General features: G+C 42.8%; 1 protein-coding gene across 2 annotated transcripts in view; it reads right to left on the bottom strand.

Moving 5' to 3' along the window:
• Positions 1 to 17,103, bottom strand: part of MDN1 (midasin AAA ATPase 1) — a 217,815-nt gene that overhangs the window by 146,886 nt on the left and 53,826 nt on the right. For both annotated transcript variants that reach the window (XM_083177044.1, XM_083177045.1), the window contains exons 18-21: positions 15,120 to 15,264; positions 10,367 to 10,463; positions 7,174 to 7,287; positions 2,951 to 3,098 (exon numbers count right to left, since the gene is read on the bottom strand). In XM_083177044.1, the coding sequence (XP_083033170.1) occupies positions 2,951 to 3,098; positions 7,174 to 7,287; positions 10,367 to 10,463; positions 15,120 to 15,264 (504 nt within the window). The remainder of the gene's footprint in view (positions 1 to 2,950; positions 3,099 to 7,173; positions 7,288 to 10,366; positions 10,464 to 15,119; positions 15,265 to 17,103) is intronic.

Here is a 17,103-nt window from a genome sequence, read left to right as displayed (position 1 = left end):
GAAACCTATGAATCTATGCTGGGGTAGCCAATTCCAGTTCTCGAGAGTTACCAACAGTTCACGTTTTCCAGCTCACCTCAAGATGCACAGATGGAGCTAATTACGTCACATGTGATTCTGTGAGGAGACATGGAAAACGTTAACTGTTGGTAGCTCTCGAGGACTGGAGTTGGCTACCCCTGATCTATGGTAAAGAAAAAAAATTATGAAAAACGTATAACATCTCAAACATTGATGCATCAAAAAAATCTATTGAACGGATACACAGGACCCCTTTAATTATAATGAATATGTCAGGTCTCCTGTGACCACGGCTACTATGGTCATGGAGTTGCCGCCAGCACATGCACTCGCCCAGCAGTTACCTCTCCATGAGCCAAATATGTCTGGCTGTAACGGGTGAGACAGTAAAGAATGAGGAGGAGTGATAAAGCAACAGCCACTTGGTCCCTAACTGTCATTTCTCAAACATATCCTGAAACATGACAGTTAGGGACCGATTATATCCGTGTATTTCATAAAAACCACAAATGGTAAGAAATATGATCATGCTACACTTAAAGTCAAAAGAATTTCTACTTTTTGGAGCAAAAAAACAAATAAAGGATATGCATTGCTGAAACATACAGTAACCAAGTGGATCTTCCTGTACATTAATAGAACACAGGATCATTAAATCACGGGATGATAATCTTGAGGATAAGAGTACCTTCATCTTAGTGTAGGGAAAAGTATGTAAACCCACCATAGTCATTAATGGCCTAACAAAATACATTAGAAAATTGTAATATTACTAGAGACTCAAGTATCGACTCACTTCTCAAATTAAGGAGCCTGAAAAAAGCATGGAGAAGAGATTATGTACCTAATCAGTAACTGAACTAGGATATTAAAGCTGTGGGTCCATACATACTTCAAACATATCATACAGAAAATGAAGGAGCCTCAGGTGACTATGGCAGTTTGGCTCAGCATAGTATAAACATTAGCCACCATAAACACCCCTTAGTATGGCTGGGTATACAGAGTGACTGAGAAAGCATATAATACACTAATGAAAAAGAAAACTGGTTCACCAACCCCCACACTTCTGGGTGCATTAGTCATTAATTCCATATAAAATGATGAACATTCTGCTGAACAGAAGGCACTATATCACATAGGAGGCCTCAAATAAAAAACAGACACCAATATTTGAATGCCTACTATCTATATGAAACAATGTATCATTTGCCAAACCTGTAGAGTATTCCTATCCGATAACCTGCACGAAAAGCAGCAAAAGTCCCAAAGTTAAAAAAAACCTAATGCCCTTACACCAGGGAACCTGGACAAGAACAAGAGTTGGGGTTGAGATTGCCGCACATAACTATGTATAAAGTCACGATATATCCAAAGTATTCTTGGCTTAAACATAAAGAATTAAGTGTCAATTCAATTAGTGCGTCATCCTGTATTAAGGTTAATCTATCGAAGAGATACAGAAGTTGATGACCGCCAGTGGTGCTCCCTAGAGTTAGTACAAATTAATTGTATAAAAAAAAAAAAAAAAAAAAAAAAGGAGAAAGTAGTTAACTATTCTTTATGGCGTATACATTAAAATTAAAATACATATGTATTTTATTTTAAATGTATACTCCATAAAATTATTATAAATTATTTTAACCATAAAAAACACATTCTCTCGGCAAGTGTGCTCCCACACAGAGTTAACTTCAATCTCCTTTCCTATACAATTAACCTTGATAAGTAGAAAGAAAGGTTTTCCTTCATCATGGCCAGATGAATCACTATAGCCAAACAGGATGTACCACAGGTACTCAGGAGTTGATACAGTGCCTACCATTCAAAGCCTAAAAGGTGCTCATACACTGTATAATTATTGTATGCAATTTGGACTAGATCGCATCGCATACGTTTTGCAATGCGACTGCGATGCAATCTAGTCCAAATTGCATACAATAATTGTACAGTGTATACGCACTTTCAGTTGACTAACTGATCACAGGGGACAAATTGTAACCCTATTCAGTCCAGTACTCAGGGTAGAACCTCTCAGTCATTTCTGGAATGTGGGCAGGAAACTACAGCATGCCCAGAAAAACTACTGTAGAAGCAGCTACTTTGTTAGTGGGAAGGCTTCTACATTTATTTTCATAATAATTAAGGTAAAATAAAAAAAATAATAATAATAAACCCACTCTAGCGGGTACATGTAAACAATATTTTAGAAACAGTGTTTTATACAGGGGGATAATATTGAGGCTTTGGAGTTAGACTAAGTGCCTAAACTCCAGTACTCCACTTCTATAACCATCGTCCCTCACCCTCTAAATTTGTGTTTCTTACCTCCAGTAAAGCACCAGAAATACCACTTTCACACTGCACAAATAACCCGGGTCCGACCCAGGTGGTTGCCGGGTCTACTCGGTCTCTGTGCTGTGTGAAAGGGCCATTTGCAAAAAAAAAAACGGCTTCAGCAACCTGGCATTCTGACCTGGGTTAAAAGAAGGATTAATCCCGGGTCGGACCCAAGTCACAGGGCAGTGTAAACTGGTAACCCAGGAAACACTATACGGGGAAGGCAGAGATCTGCCCCATTTCTGACGACAGTGACTCAGTTTATTGCCGGGCCACTGTGGGGGCTAATCATCACAAGTGCCGGTTGCTCCCAGACAATTGCGATGTCAAAGTGGTATAAGAAGTCATGTTTTTGTATTTCTTTACACATGCACAGGTAAGACATTTTGCTGGGTCAGTAATTATCACACCAGAGAGAGTGAAAAAAAAAAAAAAAAAAACACACCTGTTGGGGGGTACTTGGTTGCACCACTGCAGTTTAAAATGAATGAGAAATTAAGGTTTGGGTGAAATTGAAATTCAACAAAAACACAACAAATACAAAAAAGCCTCAAACACTATAAAGTTACTAATGGTACACAATATTTACCTCATATAAGGACCTCTGAATGTGATTACATGGATTTGATGCAGCATATCTTAGTGCTCTACAAAGGGTACGCAAGCTGAAATGTGGTCTGTGGCCTGTTCCATCCACAAGCTCTGCATTAGACTTCTTTCGTATTGCCAAATAAAAACTATGGTGGGGAAACAAACATGATTAGCCCTAAGAAAGAAATATATAGAGGTTTACACAACTTGCATAGGATCACCACTTAAAAATATAGCTCGTGTTGCAAGCAAACCCTTCTCTAATGCTGGCCATACATCAGAAAGAACGATCTTAAGATAGATTGCGCTCATGATTGTGTCCAATTTCCCTTCAATTCCCCAGCAGTCCTTGGTGGTTTTTGGACACACAATGTGCACACAATCCATCTTACAATCATCTGAGATTGTATGATTGGGTACAATATCTTTCTGATGTATGGCCACCTTAAGGCTTAACTGCCAAAAACATGCTATTTGCTCTGAAACACACATGAATATTCCAACATGCACCACCATTTTTATTTAAATGTAATTAATATTAGCAGTAAAACATTTGAAAACCAACAAAAAATGCAAGCTGCTCGGAAAAACCTGAGCTCCATTAAGAACATTTTTACAGTACTTGTATAACCTCTCACTCAATAATACTACTAGAGTGTCCGAAATCGGCGAGACACAGAGATTTGTATCGTGGGATTTCAGGATTAGACTGCGCATGCGCTCCCGGCTCTGTTCTGCTGCAACGCCGGGTATGTAAACATGCGGCCGGTGGAATTTTCTTTTTTTTTTTATAGGAAGACCAATCCTGTGATTGGAAAAGAGATGTAAACAACTTTCGCTCACTCCTTTCTGTTATGAAGAGACTGAGTGGTCTAAGCTCACAGTGGTGTATCTACTGTATAGCAACAATTTGGCTAAGCGCTCACCTTCAAAGTGAAATTGGTAATGATTACTCCACAATGGGTGTGTAGATCAAGAAATTTTATTAAGGATAAACTGTAAAATACGGTGTAAGTAAAAAAAGTGATCAGGGCAAATCAAGAGGGAATGTAAACGACTAAATGAAAAAGGGAAGACTGGGTATAAATAAAAAAGTCTCAGGGGTGGGGAATGTGATGCGGGGAGCTGGCGTCCCAGTCACCTGCAAAAGTACCTCTTGTCTTTGTGTGAAGGATTGGATCTAGAAGTTACGTCCCTCGTCGTAGTAGAGATCTACCGTTGGTGACAAGTCAGCTATGTGGTGCCCTGATGGTGTCCCACGGAGCGGCAGCAAGTGAGATGTGACTACCGGGTCAGCGCTCTCGCAAGAGGACGCCGCCCGGAGTAGCACCTGCTTACTGGCTTCTGAGACTTGATGGCAGAAGGGAAGGATGGACAGTGCAGCGTCCTGGTCATCAAGTCTCCTCCAAGTGAGTAGAGCGCACGGAAGCCGGTATGGTGGCGTCCTCTCGTGAGAGCGCTGACCCGGTAGGCGCATCTCACTTGCTGCCAATTCGTGGGACACCATCAGGGCACCACACAGCTGACTGTCACCAACGGGAGATCTCTACTACGACGAGGGACGGAACTTCTAGATCCAATCCTTCACACAAAGACAAGAGGAACTTTTGCGGGTGACTTGGACGCCATCTCCCCACATCACATCACATTCCCCACCCCTGAGACTTTCATTTATACCCAGTCTTCCCTTTTCATTTAGTCGTTTACATTCCCCCTTGATCTGCCCCGATCACTTTTTTTTAACTTACACTGTATTTTACAGTTTATCCTTAATAAAATGTCTTTATCTACACACATCCATTTTGGAGTAATCATTATTAATTTCACTTAGAAGGTGAGCGCTTAGCCAAATTGTTGCGATCAATCCCGGGATTGAGCATTTCTCAATCCCAAATCCCGGGATTGAAAAAAATGCCCCAGGATTGGCCTTCCTAAATACTACTAAGCACTGGCTTTGCATTTATGTACGGTAAAGACTGCAAAACTTTATCAACTCGTATAGTATGAAAATAAGAAGCACTGTTTCCATAAAAATGCATAAATGCTTGAAGGTACATGGCTGAAATTGAATTGGCCTTCCTAATTTCATTTTTCATTTATGCAGCGTGCTGTGAAAATGGAGTACTTTTGGTATTCCCTGTTAAATATGTTTCTCTAACTCCATCAGGTGTAGAGTGGGGTCTAGAGGGCACAGTGAGAAGCAGGGCAGGATAAACTAAACTTAAATGAAGCCAAGCATTCCCCCTCCTCATCTCATCAGCCTAGTTTAAAATAAAGCCTAAGATAGAGCCTCAAACCATAATCACCCCTAACCTGAGTGCATACAAATATCTATTAGCACAGACTTGGATTGTGTCAAGTGCTGATTTGCCAAGGTTTTTTTTTTTTAGTTTATGCTTTGAATTCTTTGTGAGCACTGCACTGAAAATCGAGTTGGATTGCAGAAGAGCTCGGAGAACCCTTTCCACCACACCTGACACCACAAACTCCTGTCCTAGTGCAGCTGTGTTCAAGCCTTTTATTTATTTTGGGACCAGGTAATTGCAAACATTAGCCACAAAGCCAGTAGAGATTTTAAAGCTGCCGCTGGTGAACATTACACTCACCCAAAGGTGTATGCAATAGTTTTAGTACAAAACAGTCACCTGTACTAGGTTACTTGTATTGTTTTTTTTTTTACCTGCTACCTATCTGGCTGTGCAATCACCAAGTGGTGCCGCTGAATGGCTGCCTGGGTGCTGTACAGTCCAGTTAACATATGTTCCCCATGTCCCTCATCAGGATACATCTAGTGCACAACTGTATGTGTGATAAATAGATCTGTACTGTCACTTCCCACCCTGACTGTTGCACAACAATCCAAATCAAATTCCTAGTATACGCAAGTATACCTAGCCAATAAATCGGATTCTGATTCTAGCAACAGTAAGCCAGGTGAAGGAGGCGGCGCTCAACTCAAATATTAAAACAAAATTACTGAAAATTCACTGTACTAGGAATACTTAAGCATTAAAAAGATAAAAGGATAATAAAAATGGAGTCTGACCCCCAATAGAAAAAACAATGAGGCTCAAAGCTAATATAAATCTAAAATTTAATAAAATATCAAATTAAATATTTAGACAGAAAATATTTAAGTAAAAGTCATCAGAATATTCAAACTGTTAAGCCAGCCATACATTAGAACAATATCTGGCTGATCTGCACAATCAAATCGTACAAATCGATTGTGTCATGAGGTATATCGGTACAATGCGTGGTCCTGCAGGTTGAGAGGTCGCTCCCCTGATTATACATGCTGCACATAGGATCAAGTATGTGTTTTATAGCACAAACGACCGCTTCTCCGATCAATCACAAGACCTGCTTACAATCTGCATCATATGCAGGTCGTTCTAGTGTATGGCCAGCTTTGCACTCACAACGGATACTATATGTTACTATAAAATGTATACAGAAATATATCCAAGAATCATATAATCAATCTTTTTATCAAAGAGGTTGCAAAAAGTTGTTCACATCAAAATACTGTATATGAGACAGAAAATAAGTGTAAGTCCAAAAATATTAGACCATCATATATCTTTGGAAAATGAATCCTGCCCTTATAGGCACTATTGGTTATTCGACATTCACGTTGGTGGACTACAGTCTGAGCACTACGACATCACTAAAGGAATGCAAATGGCTGTTGCTGGTGTCCCAGCACAGGCTTAACAGCAGGGTTGCCTACCTGACCCTCTCCTTCAGGGAGAAAATGCTCTGTTTCTGGACTTCTTTGGTAATGTATGATTACCATCACCTGTGGGGAGCTAGGTAATTAATAAGAAATGTGTTTTGCCACAGGTGATGGCAATCATACATCAGGGAAGTCCAGGAACAGAGCATTTTCTCCCTCATGGAGAGGGTCAGGTAGGCAACCGTGTGTAACAGTGTGACAGCAGCTACTTCTTCAGCTCCTTTTTTCATTGAAAGTTACAGTGTATTTAGAGTCTGTTTACCCAGATGGAGGTCATGGATGCTATAAGACAGCACTGTAACCATACGGCAGCATGTTCATACCCAGTGCGCTTTAAAAACCACTACAACAAAATCGTGGATGGATCATAAATGCAACCTGTACCTTAGGATTGGCAGAAAATAGCAGGTGAGGGAGAGATTCTGGGCACCAAGATGGTTAAAAGGGGTGGAGCGGATTTTAGAACATTTTGTATGTTTTACCTGATTATTCCTTGGACAACTGTTTTATTTATATTGAGGCCCTTCAAGTAATCCATGATGAGTATTTGCAAATCATTCTCATTTTCCAGTTCTTCCACATAAAGTTCAGTGAACCTAGAACACAGACACAATGTAAATAAATGTGCACAGATCCTTAAGGCCTAAAGCAAAATTCACAAAACAAATGAAAGCTTCCTGTAATAACTTACCTTTTGCCAGCTGCTCATACTAGTCTCTTAATAACATGAAGTAACCCTTTGAAGCATGAATTATGATAACTGAATACAAGATTTTGAAAAAACTAAATGTTTTTTATATCAGTCGTCGGAGCTTATAAAAATATATATATTTTTTAATGAACCATAAAACTAAAGAGGATACATATGCATATAAGTATATATATGAATTATGTAGGAGGAGGCAGACTCCATCACACACATTAAAAGGTGGTTATAAGCAAACAGGCTACCAAGAAAAGCCAGGATTACCAGGCAGGGCACCCAGAATCAGAAAAACTGATTTAACAGGTGACTAAGGGGGGTATTCAATCCCGGGTCTGGCCCGACAGCCGTGACCCTGGCCTGTTTTCGTTTTGTTCGACCGCAGCTCGCCAGGTGCGATTCAATGTCTCACTTTTTGATCGGCAAAAAGGGGGCGTGTCTACGTAAACGGCAGTGGATTGTCGATATTCGTCCGCGATCGCGTCAATTCAGGGCCGAAATCTAAAAAACCGGGCCCAACTGCTTTTAAAGTCGGGCCCATTCTGTCGATCTGCCTCTTCAATGGAAAGACAGCACTGAATCGGCGTTCACCGCTATTTCCCCCATCGTAAATAGTGGCCCAGATTGAATACCCCACTAAATCCGGTCTAACTAGCAAAGTTGTCAAACTGGTAGAATATAATAAAATCTTAGGTGGAAAACTAAGAGGAGCCTCAAAATGCTGCCCAAGAAGCTCCCACCAAGCTGGTAGACTGAATCGCTGGTGGATAACCGCCAGATTAATCTACCAGGTTATATTTTACTTGACACTGATCAGCTACGCTTGTGAGAGTCCAAAAAAAATAAAAAAAAACCTGAGTAGGGGGGACACTGAGGCATTACAACTGAAAAATCCACACAAGCGCCAATCTTCATGCAAAATTGCAGGAGTTTACACACAATTTTAAGTCTTTTTGTGCCCAATGAAGGAAGAGAAGGTATGGCCAAAAAACACCGTAAATAAAAGTTGAATACAATAGCGTAAAAATATCAAACACAATCTGGACAAAAATGTGCTTGTGTGGCAACATATAAACTGTTATAAATAAAACTGTGGTACTCTTTACCTAGCACGGCGCCCACGATCTTGATCGTGGGCATCGTGAGGTAAAAAATTGCGCCGGTCGCGTCGTATGCGGGCTAAAGATGCCCGGACGCGACGCGACCGACGCGATGTCCACGATTTCCCCATTGAAAACCATGTTAAACATGGACATCGCGTCGGTCGCGTCGCGGCCGGCCATAAATGTGCACACGATGGCCGCGACGCGATGCCCACGATTTGCCATAGGAATCAATGTTAAAAGGCCCGATGGACACGATTTTCATGTTAAATGGCTGAATGGACCCGATTTTACCATAGGAAACAATGTTAAATGGGCCTTAGAGCCCAAATAGTTACCCTGAACTCTGAAATGGCCCCCCCAATTGTTTACGCCACCCCACGATCAACGTCAACCCGAAGCGTGGCGAGCGCAGCGAGCCCGTGAGGGGCGGCGGTACGCGTCCTCCGACCTTTTCATACCCCCACTATCCACGTCGGCGTGGAGTTGAGAATAGAATAGTGTGGCGAGCGCAGCGAGCCACCGAGCCCGAAGCGTGGCGAGCGCAGCGAGCCCCGCGAGGGGACGCGGATACCTTCACAGGTAAACGCGTCCCTTCGCGGGCTTCACAGGTGTCCGCGTCGCCATGGACACCTGTGAAGCCCGCGAGGGGACGCGTATAGCTGTGAAGGTATCCGCGTGCGCTCGCCACACTATTCTATTCTCAACTCCACGCCGACGTGGATAGTGGGGGTATGAAAAGGTCGGAGGACGCGTACCGCCGCCCCTCGAGGGCTCGCCACGCTTCGGGTTGACGTTGATCGTGGGGTGGCGTAAACAATTGGGGGGGCCATTTCAGAGTTCAGGGTAACTATTTGGGCTCTAAGGCCCATTTAACATTGTTTCCTATGGCCACATCGGGTCCATTGAGGCATTTAACAGTAAAATCGCGTCGGTCGGGCCATTTAACATTGATTGCTATGGGAAATCGGGAGCATCGCGTCGCGGGCATCGCGGGTACATTTATGGCCGGCCGCGACCGACGCGATTTCCATGTTTAACATGGGTTTCAATGGGAAATCGCGGGCATCGCGTCGGTCGCGGCCAGACATAAATGTACCCGCGATGCCCGCCGTGATAGGTAAAGAGTACCAAAACTGTAGCTTAACAAAGCGCATCATTTTGCAAAGTAGGGAACCTATAGTATCAAATAAAGTAAACCTGAAGTTTAATGACGCCAAGATGTGGGAGAGCAGGACATTGGAAACCCCTAAACCATCTCTAAACTTCTTTACACTTTCTTGGAAGATGCTATTGGTCTTCAGAAAAAAACTTCCAGGTGGCACACCCCCCCCGCCCTTTTTTTTCCTTTCTACCAATGGATTTTGATACCACCCCGCCCTCCACATTAGCTGGTTCAATTAGCTTCTCTGTGGTGCATGTTGCCTGGGGTTCACTAACAAATTATTTGAAAAAGGAGATATTTACCTGTAATTCATTAGGATTTCTGTAGTGCAGGTGAAAAATAATTTCTCAGAGGTCATACCATTTACAAAAGGGAACTCCCCCTGATTCAAAAGTGAGAGTACCACTGAGTCTGGGGATGTCAGAGTGGACCAGATACAGCATTTGTAATAATCTCCACCACATCTTCTACAGGCTTAATTATATAACCCATATCATTATAAACATAAAAGCTATATTTCTCATGGCTACTTAACAAGCACCTCCTGGCACCAGGTTTGGGAGACAGCATGGAGGCTTTAATACAAAAGCATTTTCTTAAAAATGTATTAAAATTAGCAGCTAAAAGAAAAATTTATATGACCTAAGTACTAATATATACTACATACAAAGGCTGTATAAACTATTCTCCAAATAAATATTTACCTATTTCTTATTCCAGGTGGCAGGTTTCTCTTTCCCACATCAGTAGCAGGGTTCATGCAGGCAAATAATCGAAAGTCTGGGTGCCGCATCAAGGGTTCTGGGTAAAAACAAGAAAAAAAACGAATCACTCTTAATAGCAATGGTACTTCGAGGTAAGCCAGACCTTCTATAGAAAATGTTTTTATTATCACCTGTATGACTAGACATGCTTAGAGAAGCATATTTCAAAACTGTTCCGTGGAACGTTTAAATCATTTCACATAACCTTTACTAGGGAGGAAATTGGAAATATCGGGCAGGATTGATTACAACAACCCCCCCCCCCACCTATACAACTAAGAGACTAGACATTACTTAATGTAAAGTACAATATGTTAGTATAATTATATTAAGCATATACTGTATTCTGTGAAATTTCTACATACACAATATATATACATGCCTGGAATCAAACATTGATGTGATAGCTATGTGTATTGTAGCCATTTTCAGCGATAGTACCAGGACCTGCAGAAAAGTGGGGTCCCGTGAATGGGGCTGCAGGCTTAAATGCATTGATCAATTCATGAACCAAATCTCCACTATTTATTATCAGTTAATTTGTGTGTGCAGAGCCCCTACAAATATATATATATATATATATATATATATATATATATATATACATACACATACACACATATACATACACACATATACATATACACACACATACACACAAAGTAATGTCAACACAGCTAGAAGTTTTTTTTTTTTTGTACATAACTTATCCTCTATGTAATGCACTATTCAATTTTCAATGCAGTCCCAATCCCTATTCAAGCATGTGTGCCGACACTTTACAAGTCCGGCAAACCCGTTGGAGAAGAGAGCATGTGTTTGTTGTCGACTCCAGAACCTAGTGGCAGCTTTCACTTCGTTATCAGAGTTGAAGTGTTAAGCAGCCCATACACGTCCCGATGCGGGCATGCGTTGTGGGCTGCAATAGCAGGGATCACATTGCATTGCATGTACATGCGTTGTGCATGCAATGCGATGCAATTTGATGAAACCTAAGTACAAAAAGTATGTACAAGCACATACTTTTTGTACTGTGCGATGAGGTGCGCGGGAGCGCGCACCTCAAAGCACACATCAGCTCAGCGCGCTTAGCAGCGTGTATGGGCAGCATTAATCCTTAATGAGCACCTAAATAGGTGAAACTCACAGGGTGCAAGGTCGGGTGTGGCAGAACCTCCTTGAACTGCAGGCGCTGTAACCCTCTTCCCAAAGATGAAAGAGCACCTTAAGGGTCAAGACTTCAACTCTGATGAGTCGGTAAAAGCGGTTGTTCGGGCCTGGTGTCGACAACAGCCACCAGGGTACTTGTGTATTTTGGCGGCGCCCATCATAACGCATACGATGGTATGCGATGCGACGCGATATCGTAAGATAGTGCACGATGGCATACAATTTTCAAATTGTATGCCATTGTACATGGCATACGATGCCATACGATGCGATGCAACATTGTATAAGCACCCTAATGTGTGCTTATACAATGTAAAGCACACAAATGGGTGCTTACAATGATAAATGCACCCCCACTATAAACGTGAACCCGAAGCGTGGCGAGCGCAGCGAGCCCGCGAGGGGCGGCGGTACGCTTCCTACGACCTTTTCATACCCCCACTATCCACGTCGGCGTGGAGTTGAGAATAGAATAGTGTGGCGAGCGCAGCGAGCCACCGAGCCCGAAGCGTGGCAAGCGCAGCGAGGGGACGCGGATACCTGTGAAGCCCGCGAAGGGACGCGTTTACCTGTGAAGGTATCCGCGTCCGCTCGCCTCGCTGCGCTCGCCACACTATTCTATTCTCAACTCCACGCCGACGTGGATAGAGGGGGTATGAAAAGGTCGTAGGACGCGTACCGCTGCGCTCGCCACGCTTCGGGTTCACGTTTATAGTGGGGGGCGGCGTGGCGGTGCATTTAACATTGTAAGCACCCATTAGGGTGCTCAAAAGCACCCTTTAGGGTGCTTATACGATTTTTGATTGTATAGGGGGTCAAAATCGCGTCGCATCGCATGCCATCGGGTGCATGGCATGCGATGCGATCCGTTCATCGTACGACGGACATCGGGGGCGCCGCCAAAATACACAAGTACCGCCACCAGCTTCCTTCTCAGACTAGTTTGCCTGACTTGTCAAGCGTTGGCACACATGGAAAGGGATGGGGGCTACGTTGAAAAGTGAATAGTGCCTTACATAGAGTAGTGGTCGCCAACCCTTCGCTCGCAAGCTACCGGTAGCTTGCATGAGCGAGACGGGTGGCTCGACCACTGGGTCGGGGGGGGGGGGGGGGGGGGGATTAGGTTTGGCTCTGGTTAAGTGCAACTGTTCTGGAAGTTGTGTGTCAGGACTGGGAAGGGGAGGAGACAATGAGCATTAACCCCTTGGCAACGTGTATTGATCCCTGGCACTAAGAAGGTAATTTGCAATTTATTAGAAGTCTTACTGTGGGGGGCAATGTGGTGTAGCATAATGTGTCGGGCATTGCAGCTTGGTACAATGGATATCCCATTTTTTGGGACAGTCCTGCAGGGATTAGACACTGTGCATGCGTCTAATCAGGCAGGCAGAGGGGCAGGGGGAATGGCCAGCAGTTCACACAACACTGGCCATGCCCTCAGAGTGACAAAAACTGTGCCCACAAAATATATGCAGCACGCTCATATATTTCTTTGTCCGCTGGCAAAGTTGGGAGGTATGCATTAGGTGTAAGGGGCATTGCAATGTGTGGCATAATGGGCCTTATTCTAGTTCACTCTGACAAAATCCTTCTTTAGATGGACAAAACCATGTGCACTGCAGGTGAGGCAGATGTTACTTGTGCAGAGAGAATTAGATTTGGGTGGGGTTTTACTTCAAAGTGAGATCTATATTGCAGTGTAAAAATAAAGCAGCCAGTATTTACCCTGCACAGAAACTAAATAACTCACCCAAATCTAATTCTCTCTGCACATTTTACATCTGCCCCCCTGCAGTGCACATGGTTTTGTCCATCTAAGAAGGATTTTGCCAGAAAGAGTGAACTAAAATAAGGCCCAATGTGTCAGGGGCATTACAGTGTGCAGCATAGTATCATAGGAATTGTGGTGTGCGGCATCATGTGTCAGAGGAATTGCGGTCTGTGGCATAATGTGTCAGGCATTACAGTGTGCAGCAGATTGTGCAGGGCATTAGTGTGCAGCATAGTATCAGGGGCATTGGACAAATTTTAGTAGCTCTCCGGGAGGTATTTTTTGCCTCAGTTACATAGTAGGTGAGGCTGAATAAAGACTTGCGTCCATCTAGTTCAACCTATGTTTATAGTAGCTTATCCCTTGTTGTATAGTATGTTCTGATATTTTAAAGACAGATTATGTTACTTATTCGTACCCATGGATGTTTTTAACCAATAAATGTTTATTCAACCTTATTTTAAATGTATTTATAGTGTCTGCCGACACCACTTCTTCAGGAAGAGAGTTCTGAAGTTTGACTGCTCTGACTGTAAAGAATTTTTTTCTTCTAGATGAACAAAATTTTTTTTCTTCTAATCTAAAATCGTGCCCTCGCGTCCTAGATTTCTTTCTAGTAGAAAAAAGGGTGTTTGACCGTTCCTTATATTGCCCCTAAAATATTTATACATGTTGAGCATATCCCCCCTTAAACGTCTTTTCTCTAGTGTAAATAGTCCCAAATTATTTAATCTTTCCTCATAGCTTAAATTATCCATTCCCCTAATGAGCTTTGTTGCTCTTCTTTGGATTTTTCTAATTCTATGATGTCCTTTTTATAGTGCGGGGCCCAGAACTGCACTGCGTATTCGAGGTTCGGTCTAACCAATGAATTGTACAGAGGCATAATTATTTTTGAGTCCCTATTTTCCATGCCCCTTCTAATACATGCGAGAATTTTGTTGGCCTTTTTTGTTGCTATATTACATGGAGCACTACACCCCAGTTTGTTGTCTATTTGGACTCCTAGATCCTTTTCGAGTACTGATTTACCCAATTCATCCCCGCTTAGGTTATAACTAGCACACTGGTTATGTCTCCCAAGGTGCATGACCTTGCATTTGTTCACATTGAACCTCATCTTCCACTTTTTTGCCCACTCATCTAGATTGTCAAGATCATTTTGAAGCGTGGTGACATCTTCTGATGATTGAATAACTCTGCTCAGTTTTGTATCGTTCGCAAAGATGGATACATTGCTGAGTAGCCCCATCTCAAAATCGTTAATAAAAATGTTAAACAAAATGGGCCCAAGAACCAAACCCTGTGGCACTCCACTTAGTACTGGTATGATATTTGATACGGCACTATTCATGACCACTCTTTGTTCTCTATTACACAGCCAGTTCCCTACCCATCTACAGATATTTGCCCCTAATCCCATGTCCTCCATTTTATTTATCAACCTCGTGTGGTACTGTGTCGAAGGCTTTAGCAAAATCTAGGAAAATCGCATCTACAGCGGTTCCATTATTAAGGTTTTTGCTAACATCTTCATAGAAACCAAGTAGATTAGTTTGGCATGAACGATCTTTCACGAACCCATGCTGGTTATTACTGGGTAAACTATGAAGGTCTAAATATTCCTGGTTGCATCTCTTAAAAATCCGCTCAAATAAGGTTTGGAGACCACTGACAAAGGATCACACACACACACACAGACACACACACACACACACACACACCTATCTATATACACACATACTACAATACCTGTGTCTCCTCTGTCCAGCAAAACAAGTGATCCAGTGGAGCCCTCTAGTAAGCCACACAAGCATTCCAGTGTTTCAGCCGTTGACAAGTTAATTTCATCTAACAAGATCCATTCTCCTTTCTTCACAGCCTGAGCCAAAGTACCCTAAAAGATACAAAATATGCTCATAATCAGCTGCATAAAACATCTTTTTTTAGCAGATATGCTGCCTTACAAGTATTTGGTGTCATAGCTCATTAAGGAATTATTTATACCCCTTTCAGACAGAAAAGTCTGAAAATCCCGGCAAATACATGGCATTTCAAATGCCGTGTCAATTTGCCGGGAGCAGCCTGACCCCCCTTCACACAGAAGAACAAAATTACCGGGTTGAAAATTTCTACCTGGTAATTTGCTGAATAACACGGGTAATTCTTCTGTGTGAAAGGGTCAACACGGGTCATAAATCCCGTGTCCTCGACCCTGGTCAATTTCCGGGTCGGAGACACGGGATTTACGACACGGGTGTGCCCTTTCACACAGAAAAAGGACCCGTGTATTTAATGAAATTCCCGGGTGGAACTGCTTCACTCGGGTATTTCATTTTCTGTGTGAAAGGGGTATTACTTAGTGGTTAGACACAGTGTGTCTGCAGACCCCATCACCTCTGAGCAGAAAGTTAAGAAATATTTAAACAAAAAAAAAAAAAAAAAAAGGTCCAAGAAGATGTAAAGGGCAGGCTAATTGAATCATCCAGGACTGGCTTAAAAAGGACTGCAGGCGGATTTGCACAATATGGAAGAAGCAAAAAAAAAAAAAAAAATAACCACAAAAAGGCAGCAAGGCAATATGTACGTATATTCAACACTAGGTCTTTTGTATCATAACATCTCTAATGTGCATGCCATTAAAGAAAAAACAAGATTTTCACTTTTCTCTAAAGTAGGCTGTGGGACACTGGACTATGGTATTGCAAGTTGAGGCTTGCATGACAAATTTTAACGATAATCATAACAAATTGGAAGCTCCTCCCACTGCAACTCATTATTGCCACTAGTTCTTTAAAATGAGTACACAAGGAGTAGCAGTAACCCACTAAAACTGTTAGAATAATAAAAAAAAATCCAGTAGGGAAAAAACGGTCAAGAACCAAAACCTTGCATGACTCTGGGTGAGGGAGGGAATGCAGTGCTCCACATGCAGCTTCAGAGAATAGGATTCAGTAAGCAACCAAAAATCCTCTTTTCCTTCAACAAGGCTGGTGGTAAACTGAGGGCGGTCGCTGAATTTCCCATGATCCAGTGTATGGAACGCTCAGAGTGGCTGACCAGACAACTGTACCTCAAAGTGGCCATCGCTGGTATCAAAAACATGAAACCGGTAGACACAAGAGGACAGAGGACCAGGTAGCTGCATGACAGACCTGTTCCAAAGCCCAGTGTTGCACGCACTAGGCTATCACCACTGCCCAATGGAATGCACTGAAACTTGGTCTGGTGCCTGTCATCCCACACTAGAATAGGCTCAAGTGATGAGTGAGCAGATCCAATAGCCAACAGTGTTCATATGCGTCAAAAAGAACAAGCAGAGAACTGGTGCGGCATATAGAAGGCCTGTCCATCAATCTGCAGAGTTCAGACTAGGTCTAGTAGAGCCAGATCACCCTTGTCCTGGGAAGTGGCCAAGAGAGGAAAAACCAGTAAGACAATTTCCCGGTTTAGGTGAAAAGCCTAAACAACTTTCAGCTACAACGTAGGAGCCGTATGGATTTTTGTCTTGTAAAATCCCTTTTTCGGAGTCCATGGTGGTCACTGGCAACAATGGGTCTGGATGGAGCTCCGGTCGACAGGGCACCAAGGGGAGAAGACTTCTTGTGTGCAGCCCAGGGCTCCTTCTACCCATACCCCGCCTTCGAGGCCTCAGTATGCAACAACCTAGCCTCAATGGTGGTCACTGGAAACAATGGGACATCCCACAGCTGTCCCCTCACGAGAGGGAACGCTC

This window comes from Crinia signifera, chromosome 3 (genome assembly GCF_055691185.1).
Source record: "Crinia signifera chromosome 3, ASM5569118v1, whole genome shotgun sequence".
NCBI lineage: Eukaryota > Metazoa > Chordata > Amphibia > Anura > Myobatrachidae > Crinia > Crinia signifera.
Note: the sequence above shows the minus strand (reverse complement) of the source record. Positions and strands in the feature narration are given on the sequence as shown.